General features: G+C 41.6%; 1 protein-coding gene and 1 long non-coding RNA gene across 2 annotated transcripts in view; one reads left to right on the top strand and one right to left on the bottom strand.

Moving 5' to 3' along the window:
- stk11 (serine/threonine kinase 11) overlaps positions 1-16,204 on the bottom strand; it is a 41,009-nt gene extending 24,805 nt beyond the window's left edge. The window contains exon 1 of the mRNA XM_056293079.1: positions 15,652-16,204. Within this exon, the coding sequence (XP_056149054.1) occupies positions 15,652-15,935 (284 nt within the window). The 5' untranslated portion in view covers positions 15,936-16,204. The remainder of the gene's footprint in view (positions 1-15,651) is intronic.
- Positions 1-17,129, top strand: part of LOC130123792 (uncharacterized) — a 48,019-nt gene that overhangs the window by 22,167 nt on the left and 8,723 nt on the right. The window lies entirely within an intron of this gene.

The following is a 17,129-nucleotide window of genomic DNA, read 5'->3' as shown; positions in this document are numbered from 1 at the left end:
TTCTGGAGCATCACATTTGTGGGGTCAATTAAACGCTCAAAATGGCCAGAAAAAGAGAACTTTCATCTGAAACTCGACAGTCTATTCTTGTTCTTAGAAATGAAGGCTATTCCATGCGAGAAATTGCTAAGAAATTGAAGATTTCCTACACCGGTGTGTACTACTCCCTTCAGAGGACAGCACAAACAGGCTCTAACCAGAGTAGAAAAAGAAGTGGGAGGCCGCGTTGCACAACTGAGCAAGAAGATAAGTACATTAGAGTCTCTAGTTTGAGAAACAGACGCCTCACAGGTCCCCAACTGGCATCTTCATTAAATAGTACCCGCAAAACACCAGTGTCAACATCTACAGTGAAGAGGCGGCTGCGGGATTCTGGGCTTCAGGGCAGAGTGGCAAAGAAAAAGCCATATCTGAGACTGACCAATAAAAGAAAAAGATTAAGATGGGCAAAAGAACACAGACATTGGACAGATGAAGACTGGAAAAAAGTGTTGTGGACGGATGAATCCAAGTTTGAGGTGTTTGGATCACAAAGAAGAACGTTTGTGAGACGCAGAACAAATGAAAAGATGCTGGAAGAATGCCTGACGCCATCTGTTAAGCATGGTGGAGGTAATGTGATGGTCTGGGGTTGCTTTGGTGCTGGTAAGGTGGGAGATTTGTACAGGGTAAAAGGGATTCTGAATAAGGAAGGCTATCACTCCATTTTGCAACGCCCTGCCATACCCAGTGGACAGCGCTTGATTGGAGCCAATTTCATCCTACAACAGGACAATGACCCTAAACACACCTCCAAATTGTGCAAGAACTATTTAGAGCAGAAGCAGGCAGCTGGTATTCTATCGGTAATGGAGTGGCCAGCGCAGTCACCAGATCTGAACCCCATTGAGCTGTTGTGGGAGCAGCTTGACCGTATGGTACACAAGAAGTGCCCATCCAACCAATCCAACTTGTGGGAGCTGCTTCTGGAAGCGTGGGGTGCAATTTCTCCAGATTACCTCAACAAATTAACAGCTAGAATGCCAAAGGTCTGCAATGCTGTAATTGCTGCAAATGGAGGATTCTTTGACGAAAGCAAAGTTTGATGTAAAAAAAATCTTATTTCAAATACAAATCATTGTTTCTAACCTTGTCAATGTCTTGACTCTATTTTCTATTCATTTCACAACATATGGTGGTGAATAAGTGTGACTTTTCATGGAAAACACAAAATTGTTTGGGTGATCCCAAACTTTTGAACGGTAGTGTGTGTGTATATATATATATATATATATATATATATATATACACAGTGCTGCTTGAAAGTATGTGAACCCCTTGAGCAGTTTAGATTTTTCTGTTGTTTTACCATGATTTTCTTATTCTATCATCACCAGTTTTTTATGTATGAAATGTCAGATATATGTTTATCAGTTGCAGGTACTTTTTTAGTGGGACTTGTTTAAGTAGCCCAAAAACTACATGAAACATGGAATTAGTGTATGTGCAAAAGTAAGTGAACTCCCAGCTGCATTGGTTAAGTCAAGCAGGTAACAGACTCGGGTGAAACACATTTGGGTGCTTAATTAATCATTTAAGCAGACCAATGAAATGAGACATCTTTGGGAAAGGGTTTGGCCTGCACTAATTAAAAGAGAGAGGAAACCAACCAAACCACTGTGGTCCCATACAAATCAACAATGCCGAGAGCAAAGGAGATATCCGAGGACATGAAGAAGAGGGTAGTGATAGCCCATCAGTCTGGGGAGGGATATAAGACCATCTCCAAAAGATTCCAGCTCCATCCATCCACTGTAAGACAAATAATTTACAAATGGAGGGCCTTCAACATGACAGCAACTCTGCCTAGAAGTGGACGCCCATCAAAACTATCACCCAGAAGCACCGGAAAACTAATAAATCAGGTAAAGGCCAACCCACACATCACCTCTAGAGAGTTGCAGACCTCTCTGGTAGCATCTGGGACAAATGTGCATGCATCTACAATCAGACGAAAATTGAATAGCCATGACATTCATGGGAGGGTTGCTAGAAGGAAGCCTCTGCTCTCAAAAAAGAACAAAGCTGCCCATTTCAACTTTGCCAGAGAGCACTTGGACAAACCAGAGACCTTCTGGAAGTCCATTCTCTGGACAGACGAGTCCAAAATAGAATTATTTGGTCACAATCAAAACCAACATGTTTGGAGAAAAGCCAACGCTGCATATGAAGAAAAGAACCCCCTCCCAACAGTGAAGCATGGTGGTGGAAATGTGAAGGTCTGGGACTGCTTTTCTGCTTCTGGACCTGGACGACTCCATATTTTCCAAGGAACCATGAATTCTCCGGCATATCAACAAATTCTTGACCAGAATCTCCTGCCATCAGTCAGGGAGTTGACGCTGGGACGAAAATTGATTATGCAACAAGACAATTACCCAAAGCATTCCAGCAAAACTACAAAGGAATAGCTTCAGAGAAAGAGGATTCGTACTCTGGATTGGCCCAGTCAAAGTCCGGATCTTAATCCAATTGAACTGTTGTGGCGAGACCTGAAGAAGTTGGTACATACCAGATGTCCCTCCAACCTCTCTCAACTGGCTGAGTTCTGCAAGGAGGAGTGGGCAAAAAGCCCCATAAGCAGATGCGAGAGACTGGTTAGTGGTTACAGAAGACGTTTGGTTGAAGTAATGGCTGCAAAAGGAGGAGCCACAAGCTACTAATACAAGGGTTCACATACTTTTGCACATGTTAAATTTTCAGTTTTTGTGAAATAAACCACCTTTGTTGAATTAAATAATGAAAATATATCTCTTTTTGTGTGTGTGTCCATTATTTGGAAGGTGTGCTTTACAAATTGGGATTTGGATGTATGTGTAATAAGCTTATTTTAATGTTTTTTACAAAAACAGTGACCATGTCTGGAGGGTTCACAAACTTTCAAGCAGCACTGTATATATCCATCTATCCATTATCCAAACCACTTACCCTGCTCTCAGGGTCGCGGGATGCTGGAAGCAGTTATTGTGGGACACACACACACACACACACACACACACACACACACACACACACACACACACACACACACACACCTAGGGACAATTTAGTACGGCTGATTCACCTAACCTACATGACTTTGGACTGTGGGAGGAAACCGGAGCACCTGGAGGAAACCCACAGAGACAAGATGTATATAATTAAATGTTTGCTCTGCATTCTGTCAAAAGTGGTACCCTGATGGAAAAAAGTTGTCAATTGCTGTTAAAAGATGTGAATGGAAATAACAGCATAACTGAACAAAGTTGTGAATGTCAAACTCCACCAGGGCTGTGTGTGTGTGTGTATGTGTGTATATATTTGCGAGCATGCCTCTTCGCAAAGCGTGCAAAAAGGCATGCTCGCAAAGCTACCCCTGTCCCCTCCAGCACCACTTTTACATGCTCGGTCTGCAACCGAGGTCATCATCGGACACGATGGACAACCAGCAAGCGCATATATATATATATATGCGCTTTGATAAAACTTTGTTAAAAAAACACTCAAGGGTTAGGAAAGTGCTCAACAAATAAGCAGCAAAATAATCAAGTGAGTCAAGTAAATTCTTTATGAGACAGTACAAGCCTGTTTCATGCCATAAGCGATCATCAGCTGTCAATAGCTTTATTGACAGCTGATGATTGCTGATGATTCAGCTGATGATTGCTTATGGCATGAAACAGGCTTGTACTGTCTCATAAAGAATTTACTTGACTCACTGGATTCTTTTGCTCCCCCTACCATTGAGTGTTTCATTTAACGAAGTTTTACATACTATACACACACACACACACACACATATATATATATATATATACATACATACACACACACACACACTATCAATTTACAAACTAATTTTAGGAGACTTAAGTAGTAGCAAATCAAATATCAGTAATATTGTAATCCTGTTTGGCAAAGCATTCATAATAAAGTGGAAACTATGCACACAGCTTAATATATCCGATTTCAAAACCGATCTTAAAACACATTGGATGATAGAAAGGTTAACATCTAAAAAGAATACTACAAACCTTGAAATTCCCAAAGGGGTGAGAACAACCAAGCCTTGGGGGAAAATGGGAATAAACAAAAAGGCTCGTGTTCTCCTTCCCTGCCCTCTGCAGAAATGGTGCTGCAGACGATAAGGTCATGGAGGACCAGGGGGCTGTTAGGAAGTGTAGATGTTTTTGTGTTGCTTGACTGTGTATGTATGTGCGCATATATATGCAATCTCAGGTATCTCATCATAACCAATATGCTATGCTCTGCTGTGAAGGTTGTGGTGTAAAGTGGACCGCAGGTGAGGTGAGTTTATGTGGTGCCTGTTTGCCCCCTGCCCCCGGTGCTGGTTCTATGACCAGTAGACCTGTCTTGACCCAGTTAGGACCTCATTACACTGATGACAACTCATCTTATCTAATTATATAATTTTATCATAATTACAACCATTATAACTATTGATATTATTATTCTCTTTTGTTTACTTGTTTTGGCCCACCCACCTACCTCTATTCTGATTTAAAATGCAATTACATTTGTGTATGAGTGTGTGTTGATGTGTGTGTGTGTGTATAGGTGTATGTAAGCACATGAGCGCATTATCATGCATTATATTGTCTGTGTGGCTATATGTGGTGTGTGTGTGTGTGTGTGGGGGGGGGCCCTGTGATGGCTTGGCGGCCTGTCCAGGGTGTCTCCCCGCCTACCACTCAATGACTGCTGGGATAGGCTCCAGCATCTCCGTGATCCTGAGAGCAGGATAAGGGGTTTGGATAATGGATGGATGGCGGAATTAGATTGGTTCTTTTGGTTATGACACATCAATCCCATGGTGTGTCTAGATTGGTGGCCAGGGGGAAGTTTGGCCATATAATGTGACCCCCAGTTTAAATGTATCGCATATGTTGTATGTTATTTGTTTCAATATATAAAAACTTGACCCAAAAAAAAAAAATTCTCAATAGTTTATAAAAAACGTTTTCATAACACTATAAGCACATTTAAGCTTTTCAACAGTTTATGTAAAAGGTTTTCACAATACTATATGAGGGCATTTTAACTATGCACATGAGCACACTTTACTAGTACGGGTGAACGCTTTTCAATACTTTTCATGAGAGCTTTTCAGTTGTGTAGGTGAGCATATAATTTTTCAGCTGTTTGTGTGTTTCAGTTGTATATGTAAAAGCATTTCACTATGTGTTTCTTTCTTTTTTTTTTTGATTTTGAGATACTTTATTGATCCCTCATAGGGAAACTACGCTCTGCATTTAAGCCATCCTAGCTGTGTAGCTAGGAGCAGTGGGCAGCCACCATGCAGCACCTGGGGACCAACTCCAGTTCGTCTTGCCATGCCTCGGTCAGGGGCACAGACAGGAGTATTATTCCTAACATGCATGTCTTTTTGATGGTGGGGGAAACCACCACAGAGGACGACCTGGGATGACCCCCGAGGTTGGACAATCCTGGGGTTCGAACCCAGGACCTTCTTGCTGTGAGGTGACAGCGCTAACCACTGTGCCACCGTGCCATTTTCAGTATAATATGTGAATGAGTTTGATTTCATACGTGTATGTGAGAGGAAAAGTACATGTATATGCATAGTAATTCTGAGCAATGTTCCTAACGGCCCCTCATATAACTCAATGTAGCTTGTACACATAAGGTCATACTAAGGCTATGAGTGTGTGTTTTACTTTTCGAAACTTTATGCACAATATTAATACTGACAGATGCAAATTGTATGCCCAGTCACTTTGATGAAAACATTCATGCACACAGTTACTGCTGTATCACTGCACCAATGTTAAGACACCATCGTCTCAACAACAGACATATGGAATTCAACCGCAACAATTGCACAGTGGTAACACACAAGTAAACAGCCTCTTCTCTTACAGCCCCCCGCCCTACACGCGACACAAACCAACACAAACAGCAAACCATTCTGCATCACCTCTGATTTCCTTAACAGAAATAAGCATTTGCTGTCTCAAGCACAGGGGCTGCAGTCTCTTGGTTAGAGAGTCTCACCATGGGACTCTGTGTGGACTTGGTAGCAAAGCTGAAAATTTCTACATCCAAGTATATGGGAACAACTGCTGCAAGAAACAGCATCAATGCTAAAATTACTAATAAGGTGGTCAAAATGCACCAATAAAAAAAACCCTTGCTGACACACTGCAAGTCCAACGTTCGTGCCTAGTATGTCTATGGGGGCTCCTGTCATTCCAAACCAGGTCATTGCATTCCAGGGGTGTTGCCTGAGTAACAGGAGCGGCATTGCTCAATCAATGCCAGCATGGGCATGCCCATCCCTATGGCAACCCTCGGAAAGCAGGAAGGTTTGGCAGACAGGAATGCTAAGTAGGAGTTGAATGGATAGGCTGAGGCTACTATGGCATCTACACGCAACCAGGCTTTTGAAAACTTCAGGGGAAGGGATTTCACTTTCCATAAGCCAAAAAGCACTATCTCCACTAACTGTAAAACATGTAAAGAAAAGATAAGAGAGTATGGGATTTATGAACATTAAAAAAAGTCTAAGCAATACAAAAAAACCAACAGAAAATACGAGTATATTCATCTAGCAATAACAGTATTTGGTCCATCAAATATGATCTGATCATTGGTTAATGATCCTAATTTCATGACACAGATTATCACCAAGTCACCATTGCTACAGCTTTTTCTAGCTCTGCCACTGCCTTAGCTTACAGCAGCCTAAAAACAGCCCGTTTTGCAGATCTCCATTACCTTGGTGTGAACTCATCTGGCAGTTGCTGGAGCTTCATCTAAAATTCTAAATTTAGCATGGGCCTGCAGCGAAAGGCTGGAGAATATTTAATCAGACCATTGTGTGATTAAAAACTCTGCTACACTCATCCAAAAGAGGGGTGGGGCACAGAGAGGAAAAGTTTGAATGGATGGACATGTCAGATAAATCAGGGTGGCAATGAACACGACAGGGAAAGAGATTCTCAGGGTGACATGGGAAGACAGATGACAACCTGATGGCATGACTAAGATAACTAATAACCGGCTCTTCCTCATTTCAACGACGAGTGTGTCTGCCTGCCACAGTACAGTTAAACTACCTTTCAAGATAACTTCTAAAGCAAGTTAGAATGAAATACATGATCTTTTTTGGAGCATCAAAACAGACTATAAACACGTCCCTTATCAGAATAAAGCTCTGCGTAACTAAACCGATTTCCTGAGCCAAAAACTGCAACTTGTTTTAGACCCCAACACAAAATTTAAGACGCTCTGCAAGCATGTGATATCAAATAAAACAAATACACAAAACTGATATATGAGTGAACATTAAAAAAGACAAAAATAAAACAAGCAGGGTCCAAGCAGACAGAACTTGAACTAACTTGCATGAAAAACAAATATGATTGCTTTTTCCTGGGAGACTACAGGAAACACTGGTCTGTTACACAGGATAAGAAAGGATGGCAAACAACCCATCAATTATTTTCCAAGGTGGAGGTGATCTAAAAGAGGGGAAGTCTGAAAATTGCTTCAAAAAATAAAATAAATTCAACACCTTTTCTGGGGTGGTTCAGTTAAGATGGACTTATCCATTTCTAAAAACAATCTGTTAACAAAACATATACAGCCTGATGGCACTTTGTCATTGAGAGCCTGTGCGTGCCCTCTCTTTATTCAAGTTAAACACAGAATATTAAAGCTATATTCCTGAAGAACTACATGCAAAAAAAATTATATTTTCGAGACTTTCTAGCGTTGGGGAATATGAGTGCTAAATGGTATGCTTTCCTGGAGCATAAAATGACAAGTTAATATCAGAAGGGGTTGCAGAAGGGTACTGATTAAAACAAAGTAAACAACTGACGCCCCCTCCACTCAGATATCAGGAGCCGGGCTTGGCTGACTTGTTTTTGTTTCTGTTTAACCTCCAAAAGACTTGGCTTGCACTCACATTCCTCAGCAAACTAGAAAGTGATCACAGCAAACAATGTATTGGGGGTGTTCGAGAATGGTAGATGTCAGCAAACGCGCTGCGTATCAGCTACCGCTGTATCCGAGGAAGAGAGAAGTACCCACGGTAAACCACTAGCTCAATGAAATGACTGGTACCCTACATCTAGAGGGAATTAGATTCATTATTAAGGATAGACTTCAACGTTTTCAAGAAAACACGAGGATCCCTAATTGCTTACCTAGCAGACAAAGATAACAAAATCACCAGCAATCGGATGCAGAGCTCGAAATGGACTTTTTTACCTCAGTGTCTCGCAACTGTCCCAAATTCTACTTTTAACTGTCCAAGACTTAACAACCGTTGTCCCAAATTGATGTTCTGTTTTCACTCAACATAACAAATGCAGTTTGATAACTCTGGTCCGCCGTGAAAGTTCTGCTAGTTATTCCCTGCACTTATACCTGAATAGAAATTTGAAATCACCTTAGGTGTATGGCCACAAACAGTTTTCATTATTCTTTTAGTCATTGGTTGAGTTTAATTATTTCTAACCGTTTCATCAATACATGCATCACTGCAAACTGCAGTGCAAATGCAAATCTGTTTCTGATTGGTATACGGCGATGGATATTTACATACACACACTGTACCAATCATACACAGTTGGCTGGATTACTGAAATAACATGGAAAAGGTGGGACACTTGGGTTCAAATTACAGGGGAGTTAAGGGGAGCTTGGCTCCCCTGAAAAGGACATGAGCTCCTCTGAAAGCTTGCTTTGAGAAATTCAGGGGAAGCTCTGAAAAATCATCCATTTTTGTGTCACATAGATATTTATTTTTCTGTACATTAAGGTTCCTGAAATGAGTAATAATGGTAAAAATATGCTAATATTGTGTTTCTCTGATCATTACATTACAATTTCCGAACATTTGTCTCCACTACAATAAACATAATGCTTTGTCTATTCTTGCTGTGGCCATCCATGTGTGGTGGTGCACTCGAATCACTAGGTTTATGTCGCCACTTGAACTTCTCTTTATTGAGTTGGCTAGCTAACAAGTTGCCCTGTGGTCACTTCTGATTTAAGGTAAGAATCAGTGACTTATCTAGAGTTACAATGGCCATGTGTGTACTACTCACAGAGGATTGGGGAATGGTTGCAATCACAGCATTGTAAGATGGTGACAGATGTACTCTTAGGCACCAGCTAATAGTCACGTCAATTTGCATATGAAACCGATTGCTGGTTTGGTCGTTATGCAATTGTGCTGTTTATAAAGTTGGGGGATACCTGCAGTCAGTTGAGACTGAAGAAGTAACTTAAATGAGTGATGAAACGTTTCTCCCAATAAAAGTTGTGTCCAGATGAACTGATTAAACTTTCTGGGATTTACCTTAGCTGGATTATTGAGCCTGCATCAAGACATTTTGACTCATTTCGGTGAAGATGACCTTAAACTTGTACGTGAGTACGAGTGAACGGCGCATAAGATAGCACACTACAGGAACCACCTGATATTCAGCCTCAGGTGCCGACAGAGCGGGATTACACCTAAGAGCCTGCAAATGAAATCTTCGGTCAAGGGCCACCGAGCTAGCAATATCGGCACAGAGCCAACTGTTGAGACCTACGTCGCATCTAGATGAGACCACATTCCAACACGTGATCGAGTTCATGGAGAAGGCCCGTCTAGCACAATATGGAAAGTCAAAAGCCAGACTGCAAAAGAAGTTCGACCTACTTGCTGCAAGCCAGAGACATCGGCAGGCAACAGATGGCACCCTCCATGGCAGACAGAGACAGACACTGGACACACATCGGTGATGTGGACAAGTAGGTGAAGAATCTGTCCGAAAGACATCCTCGCTAAGGGGCGGAATTGTGCTGACACACAAAGGCAAATTCCGCAAGTGGAACTGATCACAGCCACGGAACTGGCAATCCGTAACAACAATATCATGGACCCGGAAGCGGAGCAACTGCTGACAAAAGTTTCAGCCTGCCTCAGCAATGCGAAGGTGCCGCTGCCTAACATCAGCAGAGATGAGAGGAATGCACTCACGACTCCCAGTAAGGACAATAACATCATCATCCTCCCGGCGATCAAAGGCAGATGCACCGTTTTATTAAACCAGACATACTATCCATGAGAGTTATGATGTTACTTAGCGACATAAATACATATGAGCCCCTGAAATGAGATCCAGGCAGTGGTTACAAGAAAAAGGTGACAGATTGTCTGAAGCTGTTCGAACAGGACAATGATATTGACAGAATTTTGTACCACATATTATACCCAGGGGAAGCTACACCTAGTCTGTATGGTTTACCTAAGATAAATAAACAGGATGTATCATTACGGCCTATTGTTAGTGTGATTAACTCAGTGACCTATGACATCTCTAAGTTTCTGGCATCTAATCTTAACCCGTTGGCAGGCAGTAATGAAAATCATATTTAGAACACTATGGATTTTGTCAATAAGGTGAGGGACATCATTATGGAGGGAGATTAAACAATGGTCTCTTATGATGTTGCATCTCTCTTCACTGTTGATGAAGCAGTGGAAGGTGGTCCATATAAAATAACAGGACGACCCCACCCTTAGCAACAGGACCACCCTTAACACTGACCAAGTGTGTCTACTCCTGAAGCCATGTCTTCAGTCCAAGTACTTCATATATAAGGGACAGTACTATAGGCAGAAGCATGGGTGTACTATGAGTTCCCCAGTTTCACCTTTAGTGGCCAACTTGTGTATGGAGGAAGTGGAAACGAGGGCTCTGATGTCCTATCCAGGGACACCACCTAGCCATTGGTTCAGATTTGTGGATGACACCTGGGTTAAAATTAAATCTCAGGGCGTACCACATTTCACCGACCACATTAACTCGGTGGACGACCACATCAAGTTCACCGGGGAGGATGTGAAATATGACAGATCAGCCTTCTTAGACTGTGAAATTGCAATTGGTGATGGGGGACATTTGATTGTTGATGTTAACTAGCACATACTGATCAGTATTTGAGGTTTGAGTCACATCATCCACTGGATCATAAACTAGAGTCATCAGGATGCAGTACCACTGAGCTGACAACGCCCCCACCGACACAACGACCGCGAAAGGGGGGAAATCCCACATTAAACAGGCCCTGGTTAAGTGTGGTTATCCTAACTGGGAGTTTGTCAAAGCCAGAAAGACGCCCAAACACTGCACCATCTGACTGAAGAGATGAGAAGGACAACAGCTGCCTTTCCATATGTGGCGGTAGTGTCAGAACAGTTGAGATGCGTATTTTCCAAACACAATATATCAGTTGCTTTAAAACCCCAAAACATGCTGCGCCAGAAATTGCTCCACCCCAAGCATCAAGTCCCCTGGCACAAAGAAAGCAATATAGTGTACACCGTTAAGTGCCGGGAGGATTGCCGTGACTTGTACATCGGGGAGACCAAACAGACACTGGCTAAAATAATTGGCACCACACAGGAGAGCTAACACCAGGACTCCACCGTCTACACCCATCTACAGGCCAGTGGCCACTCTTTCAAGGATGAGGATGTGCACTTCCTTGATAGGGAGGATCATTGCTTTGAACAGGGAGTCAAAGAAGCCATTTATGTGAAGAGGGAATGATCATCCCTGAACCGAGGGGGGGGCCTAAGAGTACATCTGTTGCCATCTTACAATGCTGTGATTGCAAATATTCCCCAATCCTCTGTAAATAGTTACAACTCTAGTTAATAGCCACATCAATTTGCATATGAAACCAATCGTTGGTTCGGTCGTTATTCAACTGTGCTTTTTATAAGGGTGGGGATACGATACCTGCAATAAGTTGAGACCGAAGAAGTCACTTAGATGAGTGACGAAAGGTTTCTCCCAATAAACATTGCGTCCAGATGAACTGATTCAATGCTCTGCGTACTAGATTGTTTTGACTACAGGATCATGGATACAAATTGATTTATTTTAATGTGCAATGAAAAAAAACCCCACAAGGTTGCTGCGTCACATTGCCTCTAGTACAATGAGGTATTTATTTTAATAATTTTTAAACAGATTGTTCTCCTATTGGAGGGCCGCGTAGCCACATGTAGATAAAAGAAGAAGAAGAAAAAAAATAAACCATCCACATAAAAATAGAGATCAGCTGTGCAGGCGCCCGCGCAGGTGTGCATGGCTTCAGTGGCCAGTATAATGAACACGTTCTGCTGCAGCAGATGTGTCACGCCGTGTCCGTGCCTGGTGCATTTAGGTCGTAAATCAAGGGTTTGTTTATTAAAAGAATTCATCCACACCGTGCCACTTCCGCCAGCGCACCACCAGAAAAAAATAATGCCCCCCAAGAATTTCCTGTTGCTGAAATTTGATGGCTGAAATGACTACAGAGTCAGACACTTCCTTTTTGAAATGGGTATACTCCCATTACTTGTAATTTATCAAAGAAAAGGACAAGAACAACTTATCAGACTTTGACCCTTTGTCTGCCTGTCTATCCCCGTGTCCAAGGCCATTTTTTTATTTAACAAGGTCTAGGCTATTTAATTTTTCTATATCATCACACTATTGTTAATACAAGCAGTTAATATAAGCGATTTCAGGTCTATGGCTTCATTAAGCTATACAATATAGCACACCACTGGGATTGTAATGAACTGCAATAAACTTGAGTTTCTGTGTTTTGATTATCTGCTATTAAACATTACCCTCTTCCATTTTATAACGCCTAGTCGTATTTCTGTGGTTATTTTGGTGAAAGTAATGCAAAAGTAGTGTAACCAGTAACGCATTACTCTACAGACAGTAATATTGTTAAGTAACTTTTTACTTCTAAATTAAAGTAACTATTAATATGTAATAAATTACATTCTGAAAGTAACTTCCCCAACACCGACTGTATGTAGTAACAGTAGAACGTTTTTCGCAGTAACCCTGCAACTGACCATGCACGTCCATGTATGCGCATGCTTGTAACATGTAGTAAGTAGTGCACTGGGAAAAAAGAAAAATAGGGCTCCCTGAAAGACACTGCAATTCAAACCCTGTGGGAAAACCTACAGTTTTGAGCTCCCCTCTGCGTTTACATCTGTTGAACAGGCAGTTTTTAAATTACAGCAACTTTAATCAAACCGTACTTCTCTTGCCGAGAAAATGCATTCAAAGCAATAAACGCTATCCACTGCTATCCATCAGGATCACCAGTCAGCACAGGCTGTCAGTGTCACATGAGAACCGTGGCGTTGTCTCGAATGGCCAAAACCATATGGTGAAAGTGGAATCGTTACACTATATCAGCAAGATTCGAACATGTTCGGGTTAGAGAATACATAATTTTATCTAAAGATATTTTATCTCAAGTTATTGTACAGCAACTACAGTGCTTTTCACCTTCATGGCTTTCTTGCTTTGGCGCCGGTGTTGTTCAGCCACCTCAGCATTTTGATGACTGCGGGGTTTTCGCACCTTCACGTGGGTCACTCTTGAGTTTGTGTGTTTAAGTGCTTGTGTGACATAGCATACAGCTCGTGCCGGTGCCACCCAAGGTTATTAAAGTTAATGAAAACTAAACTAAAAACTAAAACTAGGTGTGAAAAAACATTTCAGTTAACTGAAAAAAAAATAGACTTCAGAAAAAATGAAAACCAACTGAAACGATATTGTCCATCCATCCATCCATTCATTATCCAAACCGCTTATCCTGCTCTCAGTGTCGCAGGGATGCTGGAGCCTATCCCAGCAGTCATTGGGCGGCAGGCAGGGAGACTCCCTGGACAGGCCGCCAGGCCATCACACAGCCCCCCCCCCCCACACACACACACACACACACGCACATTCACACCTAGGGGCAATTTAGTATGGCTGATTCACCTGACTTACATGTCTTTGTACTGTGGGAGGAAACCGGAGCACCCGGAGGAAACCCAGGCAGAGAACATGCAAACTCCACATAGAGGACGACCTGGGACACCCCCCCCAAGGTTGGACTACCCCGTGGCTCGAACCCAGAACCTTCTTGCTGTGAGGCGACCGTGCTAACCACTGCGCCGATGTACACCGTACAAAACTAACTAAAACAAAATATACAGAAAATGTCTTTAGTTTTAATCTTTGACAATTTGGCCAAATTTGTCAACACAATAAGCATGAGGAGGCATTGGTACATATGTTTGAGACTGGGGTGTCTACATGACTGCATCAATTGCTTTCACAAAGTGTTGCGTTTGTACTGTAATACCTATTCTGAACTTCTTAAATCTTGCCCCTGACAAATACCTCCCATATTATAATAAAAGATACTAAAACTAATGCTGAGCCTAATAAAAACTCAAAAATGTTAAACACTAAAAACTAAAATACGATGCGCAAACCCACGCTGGAAACTAAATTGAATTGAAATCAAAAATTAAAAATGAAATAACAATAAAAACTAATGAAAAACACAAAACGGTGCTAAATAAATGGTGCCACCTCAGTCTTTTAATTTGAACGCCTAACAATAAAAATTGTGTATGTGTGTGTGTGCGTGTGTATATATATATAGATAGATAGATAGATAGATAGATAGATAGATAGATAGATAGATAGATAGATAGATAGATAAATAGATATTCAATGACACAAATGTAATAACTTCATTTATAATGGTAAGTTTCTCTAATGTCCCAGAATTGTCCCAGACACTGTATCTTTGTGTCCCAGGTGCTATTTTTATTGTCCCAGGGATGACGGGACAGCCTTCACTTCAAGCACTGAGTCAGAGGGCCGATGGTGAGGATGGGGGGTGGTGTAGATAGGACAGGAAGGTGGGTTTATGAGGGGCGGTGTGAGGAACAGGTAAAGGGAGTACTGGGAAGATTGGTTCTTCTTTTGCTTATTTCTTGACTTCATTTTATTTATAGTATTTAAGTTTAATACGTTCCCTCGTCATCTTGTATTTTCTTTACAAATTTGAAAAATAGAAGCGTGTAATATATTGCAGATGTGATGTGGAATTCAAATCTTAAATAGACATATTTAAAACCTTTCTATCCAGGTCTGTTTGTCTTGCTTGCTTTGATTTGTTGAGCAATAGATTTGAGGATTCAAGCAAAACTGCACATAGCACCTTTAAGACAAAAGGTTAATCACTAATCTCTGCATCCTGAGAACATATGTAGTTGCTCATTTTAATGATTATTGTTGAACAGGAAGGAGTTCCCTGGGGAAAAATGAAATGACCCATAGCATTTTATGTCTCCACCGTAGCAGCCAAATGTAGGTCTGAATACGCAAGTTGTTGTGGCTAAAAAGCAGACATAACAGACCCAACTTGTACAAGGCCTTTATCAACAGATACTGCAACAATAGCTAAAACTAAGGCTTAAGTTATGATTTTTTATTTTATTTTATTTTTTTGTTCAGCAGTGGAGAAGGTACTGAACAAAGCAGTAGTGGCAATTTAATTCTGAATGGATCTCTGGGTCTTTTAGAGACAACAGCATCATTGGTCAAACAGCTGTGAAGTTAACATTGTCGCCATAGGTATCAATAAGTTAAAAACGTTGATGTTCATAACCATAGCTTTAACAGCAGGGAAAAAGTATGCATCAATGTTCCGAGTGTAGTGTTGAGAATGTGTTAAAAATGCATTAAAACATAAAAGGCAGAAAAAGTTAAAACTACCCACTTTTTCACATTGGCTTCTCCGTTGGGAATCCTCCTCAGCTTCCTCTTCTTTAGTATCTTTACAGCCCTGCGACAGAGTGTCTCTGAGTCCAGCATCTCCTTCACTTTGCCATATGATCCTTCCCCCAGCAGGTCCCCCATCAAGTACTTTCCAATCAGCTTTGCTCTCTTTCTCCTTGGCTGGTAGATCACCTCAGTAGAGTCAATGCGGTGGATGAAAGCATCCATCCCCATCAGTTCATTTTCGGCTAGATAGGTGATATGCTCAGGATCCCCAGCACTCATGGTTGGCAGTCCAACAGCCTCAATTTAAGCCTACTGAACCAAAGTGTGTAATGGACACTTCACAGCGACCACCTTATTCAAACTTTCTCAGTGCACAAAATATGAGGCAAGTCTTTTCTTACAAGACGTACCTATGGTTAGTTTGGTACTTGCTCCACAAATAACTGTGATTGTTGCACAGCCTTGTAATCCACTGGCAACCTTTCTGCTCTGAGCTGTATGGTCTTTTCCCACACACTGGCATGCAGGTGAATTACAAAATACTGGGCATAAAGGGAGTTATTACCACACCTGAGAGTTAACAGAGGATGTGGGGCTCAATCCCAATCTGTAAACATTAGGGTCGGGTTCACTAAATGGGAGCTGAAGCAGTTCTGCAGATGTGTAGTCAGCTAAGAACCTGTTGGGTCCAATGCTGATTCAGTGCATCAGGAAGAGTTCAGGTCATTTTGGACATTTTACATTTTGTGATAAGTGCAGTTGAGGAAACATAAAAGGGGGAAATTCTAAAATGCTACTTTCCTTTGCTTATCTCTGATTCACTTCCATTTGAATCTAATTCCAAATAACCTCGGGCAGAGGCAACGAGTCCTGCTTTACAGCTATGCAACACATTTCTGTCACAGGTCCGTGCTGCAATGCATAGTTTACTTCAGGACACATTGGTGTCAAGAACTTGAGTTAAGCTAAACACGGGTCTATAAGCAAGCGCATGTACCAATTATGATCCAATCTTTGGTATCACCTTGGCTCCCAGATGTTGACTGAGCCATTTAATGAGTCCAACAGTCCTCAACCGTCCTCTATGCGACCAAGATCCTTCTCCTTGCTGTCTGAGGAGCAGAATTACGTCGGCATTAATGAGAATCCGATCATTTTATTTCTTTTAATGTAGGCTAGCACTGAATGGTTATAAAATATTTCAAGAATAACGAACTGTTGCCAAGTTGTAAGATATCCCTCCTACACAGGTTAACTTCCAAGCATGGATTGGACTGAACGCATACTAACCAGTTGACGTTTAGCAAGCCTTCTAATCTTAAATACACTCAGCGACATTGGACGCCTTTTCTGAATTATTGCCCTAAAACAGGCACTGCAGCAGGAGAGCCAGGGTTATTCCACTAAAACCGGCGGCTATCCGAAAGCTAGCTAGCTAAAGGTCCGGGTCTTCCTGAATGAATTAAGCAAAAC

This window comes from Lampris incognitus, chromosome 14, assembly GCF_029633865.1.
Source record: "Lampris incognitus isolate fLamInc1 chromosome 14, fLamInc1.hap2, whole genome shotgun sequence".
NCBI classification, from domain to species: Eukaryota; Metazoa; Chordata; class Actinopteri; order Lampriformes; family Lampridae; genus Lampris; species Lampris incognitus.
The sequence above is the reverse complement of the archived record's forward strand: the minus strand, read 5'-3'. Positions and strand labels throughout refer to the sequence as shown.